At 32.4% G+C, this 15,637-nt stretch overlaps 2 protein-coding genes across 4 annotated transcripts; one reads left to right on the forward strand and one right to left on the reverse strand.

Moving 5' to 3' along the window:
• Positions 1-152: 152 nt before the first annotated feature.
• On the reverse strand, positions 153-4,445 carry LOC108566478 (pyruvate dehydrogenase phosphatase regulatory subunit, mitochondrial). Of its 2 annotated transcripts, none has more exons than XM_017926379.1 (13): positions 3,745-4,445; positions 3,470-3,682; positions 3,225-3,388; positions 2,925-3,161; positions 2,768-2,866; positions 2,475-2,644; positions 1,896-2,420; positions 1,691-1,839; positions 1,265-1,556; positions 1,028-1,207; positions 676-876; positions 515-621; positions 153-450 (listed from the first exon to the last, which is right to left on the reverse strand). In XM_017926379.1, the coding sequence occupies exons 1-13, from the start codon at positions 3,987-3,989 to the stop codon at positions 324-326; spliced, it is 2,709 nt and encodes a 902-aa protein (XP_017781868.1). In that variant the 5' UTR covers positions 3,990-4,445; the 3' UTR covers positions 153-323. The 2 variants fall into 2 exon arrangements, with proteins under 2 accessions (XP_017781868.1, XP_017781867.1); XM_017926378.1 differs by having other exon boundaries at positions 2,756-2,866.
• LOC108566479 (lysozyme C-like) lies at positions 4,207-12,731 on the forward strand. 2 transcript variants are annotated; one of them, XM_017926380.1, is made up of 3 exons: positions 4,207-4,281; positions 11,520-11,937; positions 12,004-12,731. In XM_017926380.1, the coding sequence occupies exons 2-3, from the start codon at positions 11,710-11,712 to the stop codon at positions 12,541-12,543; spliced, it is 768 nt and encodes a 255-aa protein (XP_017781869.1). In that variant the 5' UTR covers positions 4,207-4,281; positions 11,520-11,709; the 3' UTR covers positions 12,544-12,731. The 2 variants fall into 2 exon arrangements, with proteins under 2 accessions (XP_017781869.1, XP_017781870.1); XM_017926381.1 differs by lacking the exon at positions 4,207-4,281 and adding an exon at positions 11,353-11,463.
• Positions 12,732-15,637: the final 2,906 nt, after the last annotated feature.

Here is a 15,637-nt window from a genome sequence, read left to right on the forward strand (position 1 = left end):
TTTGTTTCTTAAGTAACATATTTATACAATTGTAATATTCATCAATCAACATTTCATTATCTTGATTAAATCAATTAATTAATAATAAAAAATAAACTTAATAATCTTCCACTTGTATAAGACACCAAAAATGTAAATAACTCTCTAAATCTCTAAAAATTAATTATTGTCCAATACAGGATGGTAGTATATCAATTGATAAGTGTATATAAAATAAAATTATAGAAATAATAAACTTTCCTAATGTATCCATATATAAATAAATCATAGAGAATTTTCGATGCGAGGATAAAAAAGAAAATAAAAGTGATAGGAAAATATTTTTATCTGATTGCGGTAACGACTAATGATTCTTCGTTCTTGTCCCTCGTTGCCTGGTAAGCTTCCCTCTCCACATCTGGGAACTTCGTAGGCAAATTTGGCGAATGTAAATTGACTTTAGCGTTATATCTGCAAAAAAAGAAATTTACAACATAAAACATACAAATGCAAAGTGTTTTCCTGAATAAGTTACCTAATGCCGGCGATGTCGACTTCGTAATCGCCCGAAATGATATACTCATTGGTAACTCTCTGCTTATCTCCACTCTGATTGTAGTTTTCGACGAATCCAAGACACACCTGAAAATAATAATTTTTATAACAAATAGACTTTAATCAAATTTTCCGACGTACTTGTTTCTTGAACGTGAAACCGTATCCTGTGGTAGTGCACATCCCGACGTATTTGCCGTTTCTGTAAATTGGTTCACCTCCCCATGGCCAAAGGTCAGTCTCCAAATCGTGATCTTCCAACAGTAATTGCACGTACATCCTTTTAACGCCCTCATCGCGCTGTTTCAGCAACGCATCTCTTCCAATGAAATCGACTCCTTTCTGCAAAGCCATCACCATCATCACAGTTAATTAAACATCAGCTTCATCCAATTCCATTTACACATATATTCAGTCCAAATACCTATTATAAATGCTCTTTGAAACGATTTAAGACGTTGTTGATGATGACGAAGATGTATCAATTACTTACATCAAATTTGACACGCCAAACTCGCCCGCATTCCAGAGGTGTCGTCCTCGTGTCCAAATCTTGTCCCCAAAAAGCGTAGAACTTCTCCACGCGCAGCGCTCTCGTCGCGTAATATCCAGCATGTTTCATACCATATTTTTCACCTGTCTCCAGCAAACGGGAGTACACGTGCAAAGCGAACTAAAAGAAATCGTGTAAAATGATTGTTCTTTACAATATCCTCGAAATTAAACTTACTTCGTTCGGGATGTACAGCACGTAACCGAGTTCTCCGGTGTGCGTGAGATTGAACGTTCTGATTCCGTTCGCCAAACCGATGTCCAGCATCTTGAAGGTAAAGAATGGGAAGTTTTTCGGGCTCAGATCAGTATCCGTGTGCTCGGAAAGTAGAGTTCGAGTAAACGGACCCATTATGCACAGAGATGTGAACATGCTCGTCACATCGGACATTGCAACCGTCGATGGTAGATGTTTCTGGAGCCAAACTTTGCAGCGTGTCTGTTGGATCGTTGGTGCTATCATCATGTAACTAAAACATTAATATTGTGTTAAATTATTGCATTGTTAGATGTTATTATTATCAAATTTTCATATTGAAAAAAAATATGTATAATATGAATTAGGTTAAAGTTGAAATCAGAATGAATTATGTTTTATACTTACTGATTTTCAGATATTCTAGCTAGAGAACAATCGTTTTCATAACCACCGTATTTGTTCTGCATCCCAGTGTGAATGATGCTACCAACTGGTACATCAACATCATTGGAGCAAACAAATTGCAGGGCTTTAACCACTTCATCTCCTTTCGACTAAAATTAAAAGATTAGATATATTTATTAGAATTTAATGTTCACAAATACTTTACCCATAAATCTATTTTGGTGAACGATGAATAATCACTGATCCCAACAGTTTCTCTGCAAGCTGCGTATTCTTCAGCCACGAAATCGAACCACGGAGGTTTACCGAAGGTATTCGTATAACCGATGCGATACGGTATCGAGTTCCCCTTTCCAGACCAATCGTAACTCTCTCCGCTTTCGGCATACTTCGGCTCGAACCACGTTGGCCTCTCGTAACCCATAACCTGCCCGAAGACCGCACCGGCCTCCCGAAGCTTCGGATACACCGGAGACATCCGAAGATTTCTGCCGGTGTGGAACTCGTGGAATGGATAGATCAGACCGTAATGCATGCCCGGCACTTCCTTGACGCGATCCCTTAAGAACTTTCTGTTGTTGTGCAGCCCCAAAAATCGGGATACTTCCAGTTCGTACATATCGAACGACGTCTCCCCGTTAACTATGATCTCTGCAGTTGCCAAACCAACTCCACCAGCTGCGGACACCCCAACGGTCTTCATACCAGCAGCTACCAAGTATTTTCGAATCTGCAAAACAATATACTCTTAGTATTATGAATGCGTAACGTTTATAAGCTTTACCTCTGGAGCTTCTCCAACGATCCATTTGCAGTCCGGACTGAAAGCTTCCGGCCCATTGCAAAGCCTATCCAAAACGGCGCCTCCAAGTGTAGGGACTCTATGTAAAAGTTGCTCTAGCAATATGTGAAAATGATCCCAATCTTCAGGTAGGTTTCTCTCCCTGCTGCTGGCTACAAATATAATGAAATTGTTATAAATCATAGAACAAAAGTGTCTGTATTCCGGTTAATAAGGAATGGGAAATAATAAAAAAAATTGAAAATAAAAAAAAGTAGACATGCCTGGAATTTTACCATCTTCAAAGGCCGGCTTAGCGACTGGTTCAAATCCTCCTGCCAGAAACCGGCCGTTATTTTCCCGAATATAGATATACCCATCCTGATCTCGAATAACTTAATAAAGAATGAGATTATTATAAAGACGATTTGATTGGTGTTTGTATTGCTGAACCTGGTGTTGACGGGTCTAAGCCTGGAATAGGTTTAGTGTGCAGATAGTAATGTTCCACAGCATGCAGAGGTACTTTCACGAAGGGCTCCGACAACTGTCCAACACCGCGCGCCCAAAATCCGGCGCAATTAATGAAATATTCGCAGTCGATCTTCCCCAGGTCCGTTTCCACACTCGAAACAGACCCATTCGTTTCGTTGACCTTCTTCACCTTGCAGTTTTCTATCACCTTAACTCCTGTATAAAGTAAATAAAGTTATCTTTTGGAGGAGAAAAAACAATAATTGACTCGTGTTCTACCGTATTTCTGTGCTTCGCTTATAATTGATAAGCATGTTTCGTATGGGTCGGCGACGCCATCGCCGGGAATCCACAAGCCCCCGTATATGTCATCAACGTTGATCATGGGGCAGTACTGCTTGCACTGTTCTGGACTTAGAAGTTCACAGTCAATATCCCAAGACCTAAAAACAGAATTTTTGCCTGAAAAACATACACCTTTAACACAAAACGTGTGTTTAAAATAATCATTGACTTAGACATACACAGATTGCGATTTCATGCGGCGGAATATTGTCATCCTGTCCCTCGTTCGGGCCAGGTTTAAGCTGCCACTCTGCTTCCATCCAGTGTTCAAACCTTTGCTCTCCAGATCCCTGTACATTTCTATACTCGATTGAGTCAACTTGACTTGAGACAGACTTGGCTTGAACACACCAATCAACCCAGAGGAATGCCAAGTTGTACCACCTCCAACACTAAAAAAAATGATATTTTGATATATAGAAAATCAGTTTATTGTTTCTTCATTGACACTCACCGACTTTGCTCGACCAGCACAGTCTCATTGCCCCAACCCAGCTTGGCCAGATGGTAAGCAACGGAGGCTCCCATAACTCCACCACCACAGACAACAACCCTTGCTGAAGATGGTGGTGTTGTGTGCTCGATCTGCAGCCCATTGCCCCCATCGTTGCTCGACGATAGAACGTTTCTAGAGTGCGAAATACTTCTGGCCGTGCATTTCCTTTTGATTGCATTCCAATGCCCGCATCTCGACAACATTGTAAACGCAACTGATTTAAGTCCCTGGCAACCAACGGAGCGACGTTTTGTTTCGCGTTCGAGGTTTCTTTAATCAATTGTACGGCTTCCACACATGATTGCTCTTTCGATTGGGCTTCGCTTAGCGTTGGAAAACATCCAAGAAATTCGGCTACACTAAACGGGGAACGGTTTTTATTTTAAAACACTGACATTGAGGCAGTATTTTACCGTTGAGGTTAGGTTCGTGTATTGTTTTGGGACTGAGATATTGGTTTTTATTTTCGCCTCAACGCAAAATCCAGTCGCAAAGGTCATTACGTGTTAATTTCTCTTCTTTATCTTCTCCATAGATAACAATAACACCAAACATACAAACTGTTACATAAACTGATTGAAATGCAGTTAACAAATACTTTATAAATCGTATTGTATTCGATTGTAACAGATATGTTTAAAGTTTATATTATCCCTTCTTTTTCGTGCAATTAGAACCAATTAGCATCGATTTAAAAAAAAACAGTATTCTTTGTTTGTTCTTCTACCACAAAAATCTAAAAGACTGCAATCGTTTTATGTACTTCTTGATACTAAGTTTCTTAAGATATTCTTAATACTGTAAACATCTTTTTAGTAAACATATTTATTGCTTTTTGCAAGGATACTCTAAACATGAATCCAGACAATCCTGATTATTAATAGAAATTCTACATCATAGTGCAAATATATAGCGCAACGCACTTATTTTGAGTAAATCTATTAAGAATTTCAAGTTAAAAAATAAAATTTTCTAAAATTTATTACTTTTTTATATATAGTTTTCTACGGTGGCAATTACAAGCCCGACAACCGAAATCCCGGCTGGCTCAAAATCCCGACTACCATAATCCCGACAGTGTCTTTAATTATTATAAATTTCTACAGTAATATTTTTATGGTAGTCGGGATTTTGATTGTCGGGATTATGGTAGTCGGGATTTCGATATAGTCGGGATTTTGAGTCAGCCGGGATTATGGTAGTCGAGATTTTGACATAGTCGGGATTTCAAGCGTCGAGATTTCGAACGTCGGGATTTCAATAGACGGTCTTTCGGTTGTCGGGCTTGCGATATAGACCCAGTTTTCTAAACATAATTTAAAGATTTTTCCATACTTCTTAAATCTACTTCACTTCTTTTTCAACAATATGAAATGTATTGCTTTTCCTTAATTATTTTTAAATTGTACAAAATATGCTTGTATCTGTCTTCAGAAATTGTTGAACGTTTTACAGTTATAACAACTAAGACTACTTTAATAATATCTATCAACTTTCATTATGACTTAATACAAAAATTAATGATTTGGTATTGAGAAAATGAAATTTAATTACTTATTTTCATAATTTTCTTCACGAGATTGCATGCAAATAATTAGTACACAAGTACACAGTAAACATTTATGATCTGCCGTCTAGAAACGTATAATTAATCATAATAATAATTACTACTTCCTACACCGTAGAATTACATATTAATTACTTCGTGTGTGTGTGTTCATCTTCATCAGTATTACTTCGCTAACAAAGAATGTGGTTTCTTCTTCAGGTTTACATCTTAATTTTTAGCTAGAAGCGTATTTGAAACAAGAACTTAATGATTAACACATTAAAAGAACAGGTGACGCACGCAATGTTTGAATACATTAATTTGATAAACATATCAAATTTTATTTTTAATATAACATTTATATTTCTTCTTTTTTTTTGTTGTACATATTTTAGTTTCGCGTTTTGAATCAATTATAATTAGCATATCAATTGTTTCAAGTATATTCATTTTGTTATGCGCAATTATTTCGATATTTCTACAATTCCATTTGTTTATTTAAGGATACTAAGATTTAAAGGTAAATATGTTTATATAATATAGAAATTATGGATTATGTAAATCCAAAATTATTTATGTAATTTAAATTGGAAATTAATGAATTTTCTACTAATAAGATTCAATCAATAAAATATTGATTTTCATTGAAAATTAAAGTAAGAATATTAACTTAAGATTTAACTTGTAAGAACTACGGATGGGTCAAAGTGACCACTTAATATTTGTTATCATTTCGCCTTCTAGCTATTATCTAGTGCAGTGGTCTCCAACCAGACTCCAACTCACTAGAATCTAGTGAGTTAAATCACTTTATATTCATATTTTGGTGTAACTGTATCAGCGGGCGGCGGTAAAATTATCAAACGTTGACCGGCATTGATCTAGTGCACTTTTCAGTAGGAGCAAAGCAGTCGCGACGAGACGAATTTACTTTATTTTAGAGTGTATTTCAGATCAAAGTGACCCGTCTCTAGCAAATACGTTCTTGAAATATCATCAATATGTGGATTTACAAGTAGAATAACTTTAGTTTTCCATGTATTAAGACGGGGAAAATCAGTAATTCTTATATCCAGTATGAACCACTCTAGTACTGTGAATGAAAAGACAAAAACTAATGAGACTAAAACAGGTTAAATAAACAGTAGAGTTATATATGAATACTCAACATTAGAAAAGAAGGTATTTGATAAAACAAGTAGAAAATCCATATATGCATGATCGAATGTGAAACCAAAAGATTTCCCAAAAACCTTAGAATTCTGCTTACATATGTCATGCAGGTTTAAAATGCCTTTGGAAACACAACCTAATGAACAGATTTATACATCCAAAAGAAAATAGTGTCTGTTTTGTCCAAGAAAGAGCGACAAGAAAACAGTCACGTTTTGTGACATGCTTTGCATGTTTTGAGCAATAAAATCAGTTTTGAATGATGTTAAATTCATAGAACAATAAGAACTAATGTTCTTGTTGTAAAAATTCAAAATTTGTTCTTTTTCATTTAATATTTAATAAACGGGTCATTTTGTCCCATATGTGTTTTTCTTATATTGTCGCGTCCCAGGGATGGAATTCTGGACACAGTGGTATATTGTCCGGTGTTGTCGTTGTGGAGTCTCAATAGTTGAGAATTTAATGAAATTTGTTTGGTTTGACATAACTTTATTCGTTACTTGGTCGATTTAAGATTTATCTGAGACTATGCTCATCATATTAAGATTTTTATAAGACTATGTTCATCTTATTAAGGTTTTACTGAGACTATATCAGTCTTTGAAGGTTTTACTGAGACTGATTCTAAATACTTATTCTACTTACAGAATTTTTATTAATACGGGATGGGAGTTGGAGATTTGGCTTCGGTGGTTTTGTTTATTATAAGACCGGGGCAAAATCCTATGCATTTGTTTATATGAAAAAGAGGATCGATGACGATTGTACGTGTAATGATCATTATGTGTTTATAATAAGGACTTGAATTCGGTATAAAGGTATAGGAGTATCGATGGGAATGTTTACGCTTGGTCCCCTTTGTTTATATTAAAGTCTAACGAACTGGGATCACGGTAGAGATTCCTTTATGCTGATGTATATGTTTATATAATAATGCGACTAAGAGACGCCGGGATGTCTCTAGTTCGTTAATACACTATAGCAACAATAACAATTATAATAATAATGTTTGGACAAAACAATATGTCCGTAGTTGTTACGGGTTAAAAACTAATGATAAAAACTGTTAATGTTTTAATATAATTTTTGGAACAATCATTTCTCAAAAATATACAAATCATTGTAATTTATTATGATAAACATAGAATACAAACGTATTTAACTAATACATTTCAATCGAAGAAAGAGGTAATAATAACTGTTGAACAACATAGAAAAAAAATATGTGTAAATGCAACTGACATTTTCGGTTTTAATTTTTCCATATCATAATATACCGCATCGTAAATTCACTGGAAATCGAATTAATAACCATACATATATACATTTTTTTTTTATCTACCTGAATTCCCGAGATCGCAATAAAAATATGAATGATTGCCATTCATTTCTTGAACCAACTTCATCATAAATCCTTGGATGTTGAGAAAAAAATTAAATATTTAATTCAATTGTAAAGGGCAATGATTATGAATAATTATCCTTATATTTTTAATATTTTTGTTTTGCATTTTTGTGTATTTATTATCTCGAAAACTATGGGTCACATATTTATTATTGAACAGCCACTGGTGTAATTGTATCAAACTTGAAAAACGTTTTGTACGCTTCAAAAAAGCAATAACTTTACATTTTTACTTATAACTCAAAAAGTATGGGCGACAAATTCAATGTTGAGCAACCAAATTAAAGCAAAATATTCACTCTTTAAAACGAGAATACTGGTACAGTTGTATCATTTGTTATTTAACCGTAATTCACTGTCGAACTTGAAAAACGTTTTCTAAGCTTCGAATAAGCAGTGACTTAACTTTTTTGCTTATAACTCAAAAAGTATGGGCGACAAATGAAATGGTGAGCAACTAAATTAAAGCAAAATATTCACTCTATAAAACGTAAATATTGGCACAGTTGTATCATTCGTTATTTAACCGTAATTCACTGTCATATTATGTTTCGAATAAGCAATAACTTTACATTTTTACTTATAACTCAAAAAGTATGGGAGACAAATTCAATGTTGTGCAACCAAATTAAAGCAAAATATTCACTCTTTAAAACGTGAATATCTGGTAGAGTTGTATCATTTGCTATTTAACCGTAATTCACTGTCAAACTTGAAAAACGTTTTCTAAGCTTCGAATAAGCAATGACTTTACAATTTTTGCTTATAACTGAAAAAGTATGGCTGACAAATTCAATGTTGAGCAACCACATTTAAGCAAAATATTCACTCTTTAAAACGTATGTATTGGTATACTTATCATTTATAATTTTGTTTAATTCACTGTCAAATTTGAAGAAACGTCGTTTTTTTAAGTTTCGAAAAAGCAATGTCTACATTTTTTTGCTTATATCTCAAAAAGTATGGGCGACAAATTCAATGTTGAATAACCAAATTAAAGTAAAACTTGAAGAAACGTTTATTTTTTTAATTTAGAAAATGCAATGTCTAAATTTTTGCTTATATCTTGAAAAGTATGGGCTGAATTTGTTGCCCATACTTATTGAGCAATCAAATTAAAGATAAATATTCAAATAAAAATAAACCACTCTTAAATACGTATGTTTGTATTTGTTATTTCTCTTTTTGCTTAATTTACTGTCAAACGTGAAGATTTTTTTTTTAATTTTCGAAAAAGCAGTGTCTTTATATTTTTGCTTATATCTCGAAAATTGTGAGCAACAAAATTGAAGTAAAATATTCACACTTCAAAACTGTATATATACTGGTATAGTTGTACAATTTGGCATTTAGCCGTAATTTACTGTATATAAAAAGTTTGCTTCATTTATCAAAAACGTAATTAAATTGATAATTTAAATATTTATTACTGTTAAACTAAATTAACTTGAATTGTGGGTTTAGAATAATAATATAACACATCTCTATGGTAACATACTATTTTTGGGATATGTTCTATGGTGTTGTTTGGGTGTAACTATAGTAACCTTTAGTACTTTTAACAAAGAATAAATATACTTTTTAACAAATGAAGTAATTGTTTGCAACACTGTACAATACATACCTTAGTGCATCCGTGATTGTTTTCAATTGGAATCCCTGAAGAATTTCAATGTTTCCTGACCTCATAACTGCATTTTGTAAATACAATTTTCTTATCCGAACTTCCTTCTATCTCTTATGCTTAACAATTAGAATTTGCAATATTTAATTCTTATCTTCATCCGAATATGTTAGTTACTACTTATTTCTCATCATGAGCTTGATGAATTTTGTAATATTCATTTTTTTTTAAGATGAATCATATCTTCTGATATATTTCTTTAGGGTGGATCAAAACATATTTGGAAAACAAAATTTGAATAAAAATTGTCTGAATTATTTATACCATTTTTTAATTCAATTTTATTAATATATACAATAACAAATATATTACAAAACAAAGCGTTTATGTATTTCGAGATCGGAATAAGAAACAAAAAGCCAATAATGAATATAATCATGTACAATATTTATTGAGTGAGGTCAAAGAGCTTTCGACCTCCAATCCTTCTGACAGAAATAATAATTATAACTTATTTATTGAACCATCTCACAAAAAATTATGCCTCTCATTCTTATTAATTATTGATTTGATTCTATGATTATAGTGGTTGTAATATACAAAAAATAATGATTGTTAATTGATCAATCAAGATAAATAGACTTCAAATTTGTTCATATTATGTCATAAATGAATCGTTACTATTTTGTATTCATTCGACGTTTGATAAACGTGTTATTGTTATAAAAAACGTGTATAAATAAAAATCAAGCGTACTTGTGAAAACGTCAAGAAAATTATTGAAGTTTTTCGTTAATTAATTGTTGCTTGTATAATTGAAAAAAAAGTATTGTTCGTATTTAAGAGTTCAAAATATTGAAGAGAAAACGATAATCGAAGAAGAATTGGAGTAAGAAAATTCTACAATCGAATATTATATAGCTGTTATTGGGGTCAAATTTCTTTATAAGAATCAAGTGAAAATTTTATAAAAAAAATGTTGTTGTAAGATGGTTTCTTTTTATCAATTAGAGTTGCGTTTTTAAATTTTAGAATATTTGGTGCATCATATTTATATTAAATTCTATTCAAAGTTATTTAAAAACTAAATGATAATGCTTCTTTTATGACAATCATTTCAATCAATAGATTTCTTGGAAATTGAATGATTTGCACTTATGTCTCTAATTTTTGGAGTATTTGTAGTTATAATTAACAGAGATTATTGGTGTAAAATTTATAAATAATGTTAGAAAAAAGCGAAAATGTTATAAAAAAAAAGTTGTTGTAAGATGATATATTTTATAAAAGTTAAAGTTGTTTTCTTGGCTTTTAGTATATTTCATCCATTTTCTGAAAGGTTGTGTAAAGTATTGATTTTAAGAAACATATTCATATTACAATTAAAAGTTATTTAAAAACGAAATTATAACGCTTCTTTTATGACACTTATTTCAACCGATAGATTTCTTAGAAATTGAATGATTTGCATTTATGTTTTTTGAGTATTTTTAGTTGTAATTAAAAGACATTATTCAGATAAAATTTATAAATAATATAAGAAACAACTGAAAATATTATAAAAAAAGAGTAATATGGTATATGTTTTAACAGTTAGAGGTGCGTTTTTGACTTTTCGTATATTTGATCCATTTTCTGAATAGTTAAGTAAAGTATTGATATTATGAAACATATTCATATACAGTTAAAAGTTATTTAAAAACTAAGGACAACGCTTCTTTTATGACACTTATATCAACCAATAGATTTCTTAGAAATTGAATGATTTGCACTTATGTCTCTGGATATTTGAGTATTTGTAGTTGTAATTAACAGAGATTGTATCAAGATGTTTATCATTTAATTAGGATGATGACTTTTGGAATAACGTCTTCATTACGGTAAACAAGATTGTTTTTGCTTCCATGTGGAAAGAGAGTGAAAGTAATTAATGTGAAATTAATTGGAAACCAATTATATGGATGTGTGTGCATTCGCAGGTGGAAGCGGTGCATCCGCGGTGACAATGGATACAAATTTAAGAGTTTATTGTCGTCGAGATTCCTGGAGACATCACCATAATTTAATGTTATTATCAATAGATGTTAATGTAGTTGTAAACGACCCACCTCCAACGGATCTCGGGACGGGCCAATAAAAGTGAACGGTCTCTGAAGACCTTTCACAGCCATGGAATCGATGGGTCGAAGAGGAATACAAATTATTGTTGTTTGCGCGGTGTTAACGACACTCGCGTCCGGCAAAGTGTACGACAGATGCGAGTTGGCGCGAGAACTGCTCGACGTGCACGAGATCCCCGAGCACCAGGTGGCCACTTGGGTGTGCCTTGCGAGGCACGAGTCCGAGTACAACACGTCCGCATTGAATCCGGGAAGCGGTGATCATGGATTGTTTCAGGTACACTCTGAAGATGATTGCGAGAATTTGAGGTTCGTAACTGACATTTGTACTATTGTTTTGTAGATAAGTGAACTGTATTGGTGTTCCCCGCATGGATACGCCTGCGGCGTCCCATGCAGAGATCTCCGTGACGACGACATCGAAGATGACGTGATTTGCGCGCGGAGGATCCACAGGGAGCACAAGAGGTTATCCGGAGATGGCTTCAACGCCTGGGTCGTCTACAACGCGTACTGCAAGGATCAATACTACGTGCAGTCTTTGGTGGAAGACTGCTTCACAGCGGAAACCAGACTCATGAAGAACAAAGTATCAATGATACCCACAACCGCCACCCCGAAACCCACCACTAGATGGACGACAACCTCGAAACCCACAACCAGATGGACAACATCTCCAAAATCCACAATCAAGTATTATCAAACCACAACGTCTCGCATCTGGACCACCCAGAAGAAAACCACAAAGTACACGACGAAAAGACCGACGACATTTCAATACAAGTACTCTAAACCGACAACTGCAACATCATCTAAGCAGCAAGATTACACGTATAGCATTCGGAAAACTGGATTCGTCTTCACCAGAACCAGTTTGCAATAATTACATTAATTTTCTTCAATTTTCGAAACGCGTCGATTAGCATACCAAGGAAATGCTGAGAAACAACAAAAATCATACATGCAATCAATCATCCATCAGAGTTTGCAATAAATTATTTAAATTTTTTGAATAAAAACCAATTACAAAAAAAAAACACACACTCATATACATCTTCTTTTACCTTTCGTTGCCGAAATATTTTTATAGTTCTCTTTGATCTATCCTAAATTTATTCAACAAAAAAACTCTGTGACTTAATAACTTTGTGGAAGACCTCGAAATTAATTTATCATTCGATTCATAATTTACTCAAACTGTCACTGCGAATAATGTCATGTGCGAAATCAGTATGTTATTTATTATGTATCGATGTATATCTGCGGAATACGATTGCAATTAATGTCGTGTAAACACATTTACCAAACATATTGATTCATGATTGAAATTCGACATGGTTTGTTCAAATGATGATATAATAAAAGCAGAAAGCAAAAAAACAAAGAATCGATGTTGCGTTGGCACTTCATGGGGGATCTACATTGTAATCCCGATAATAAAAATTGTATTTTTTGTTTTCTGATACGGCCTTGCATAACAGTAAAGCCGATAAGGCGATTAGATTATTGTGCTGATCATTCCGATGTACACAAACGTATTATAACAAGCTATTTTTGTACGTCAAAAAATAATATTCATTATATTTAATAATTGCAATATGAATTGTGCATTTGAGAAAGACGCGAATGGAGATAAGAGAAGGACATTGAAATTTGTACTGCATACTTAAGCACAGATGAAATATCGATGCGATTAGATCGATTTTTTTGATTGTAAACTGTTTTATGACCCTAATTTGTAGATATGCACTTTCGTTTCGGACTTGTAGAAACTTAATTCCGAATTTTCAGACAAGAAATAAGGGATGGAAGGTTTTATTTTTAATTTTTAACGTATTCTCACAACAGATAGTGTAAATTAGTGAAAATATATTTCAAGTGTAAAAATATTAATAATTAAAGTTATTTCCAGTATATACACAAAAACTGTATCAAATCCTGACTAAAGATGAACCAAAATAAGAATAAGTTTAGTATGTAAAGTAGTGTACAACTTTATTTATAATAAACTATATACAAAAATCTAAAATAATTATAAATTTATTGCAAAATTTTAATTTTGAAACTATTTTTTTTTGAATGATTTATTGACAAAATCCGAATTTGACAACATTTTGACAGGACTGATGTAAATCTATTTAAACAAAAACGCATTGACAGGTTAAACTGTCACAATTTTTAACATTTAACACTCAATTTTGATATATCATTCAATTTGTTACAATTTTCAATTATCGCATGTGTAACTAAAATTACTACAATTGCAGTTATTAAAGTAATTTAATAACTAAAAATATTGCAGTTTCAAAGAAAAAAAGTAAAAACTTTTATTTAAAACTATTTTTTACGATAATTTATTGACAAAATTCGGTATTGACAGCATTTTGACAGGAGTGATTTAAACCTATTTTAGCATAAACAAAATAAAAACGCTTTGACTGGTTAAAATGTCAGATTTTTGTACATTTTACACTCAATTTTGAAAGATCATTCAATTTGTTACAATTTTCAATTATCTCATGTGTAAGTAAAATTACTACAATTGCAGTTTCAAAAAAAAAATTAAAACTTTTATTTAAAACTATTTTTTTACGATAATTTATTGACAAAATTCGGTATTGACAACATTTTGACAGGAGTGATTTAAACCTATTTTAGCATAAACAAATCATGTAAATCAATTTAAATAAAAACGCTTTGTCACAATTTATAAGTAATACATTCAATTTTGATAGATTACTCATATTTTTGTTACAATTTTCAAATACCGCATGGGTGCACTAAAATTACCACAATCGTAGATATGAAACAAAAACTTTTGATTAGGATTAATTATGAATCTTTGCGGTTATATTATACCATTGTTGTTTTTTTATTGTATAGACTTTAAAACTCATTTAACGTTATCGAACTGTGCAAAAGTCAATTATAATTCGGTCTATATGCACTAACTGATAAGGACCGAATTGCCTGTTATTATTATACAATTCAATTCAAATGTTCACCGTTTTTTTTTGCTACTGTAAAAAATTGAGAAATCTGTTATCTTAGAAGAAAGAAATATTTTAGGGAAAAGTCCAAGATGTCAATTGGAAGATTTTTCAACTTTTGCACGACTGGAATGAAGATTATGGTAAGAGAAGACTAAGATAACTGCTGATGCAGCCATCCGGTGTGATCTTAATCTATAGATGATAACGCGTATTTGTATTGGCACTTTAAGAACCGTGGCGCTAAATTATGTCAACGACAAAGAGATAACGAGTGACAGATAAATAATGGATAAAAGCACTTTATCAATGGAAACGAATGCTTCTGCATTAAAAACACGAGCAAATAAGGGCTTCAAAGAGATATTTCTTAATTTTGCAAGCGAGTATTATTAATTTAAATGAAAGTTTATTTTAAGATGAAAGCAGCTTCAAAATCAATCGCTTAATTCTGTTGAGCACTATATATACTATCTTGTGGATTTGAAACAGGTAAATAAATCTATATCAATTAATATTTGGTGATTTTTAGATGATCTGTTGCTAAAGAAACTAAGGATTTGACCTATCAAAAAATTCTTGTTATACCCTGCTTTCTAGATGTAGGTGTTGAATTAATAAAAAAAATGACATTTGACATTAGCCATTACTTTATCGAAACAAAAGAAGTAAATTGAATAAATTAAGTATATCAGTATGATCAATATGACTACAACTAATATACACAACAGAAGATTTGACCTATCAACAAATTCGTTATACTCTGTTTTCTAGATGTAGGTGTTGAATTAATAAAAATGACATTTGACATTAGCCATTACTTTCATCGAAACAAATGAAATAAATTGAATAACTTAAGTTATTAGTATGATCACTATGACTACAACTAATATGCACAACTAAGGATTTGACCTATCAACAAATTTCATTCATTATACCCAGCTTTCTAGATGTAGGTGTTGAATTAATACAAAAAAATGACATTTG

Source organism: Nicrophorus vespilloides, unplaced genomic scaffold (assembly GCF_001412225.1).
Source record: "Nicrophorus vespilloides isolate i.1.1-1 unplaced genomic scaffold, Nicve_v1.0, whole genome shotgun sequence".
NCBI lineage: Eukaryota > Metazoa > Arthropoda > Insecta > Coleoptera > Silphidae > Nicrophorus > Nicrophorus vespilloides.

Bases quoted from the DNA above. Each gene is read 5' to 3' on its own strand.
- LOC108566478 (XM_017926378.1), bottom strand. From the start codon at position 3,989: ATGTTGTCGAGATGCGGGCATTGGAATGCAATCAAAAGGAAATGCACG. The intron at 2,867-2,924 runs GTTCAGCAATAC...TTCTTTATTAAG, and splicing joins CTTAGACCCGTCAACACCAG to TTATTCGAGATCAGGATGGG. The intron at 1,208-1,264 runs GTAAGTTTAATT...GATTTCTTTTAG, and splicing joins TGCTGTACATCCCGAACGAA to TTCGCTTTGCACGTGTACTC.
- LOC108566479 (XM_017926380.1), top strand. From the start codon at position 11,710: ATGGAATCGATGGGTCGAAGAGGAATACAAATTATTGTTGTTTGCGCG. The intron at 11,938-12,003 runs GTACACTCTGAA...ATTGTTTTGTAG, and splicing joins GTGATCATGGATTGTTTCAG to ATAAGTGAACTGTATTGGTG.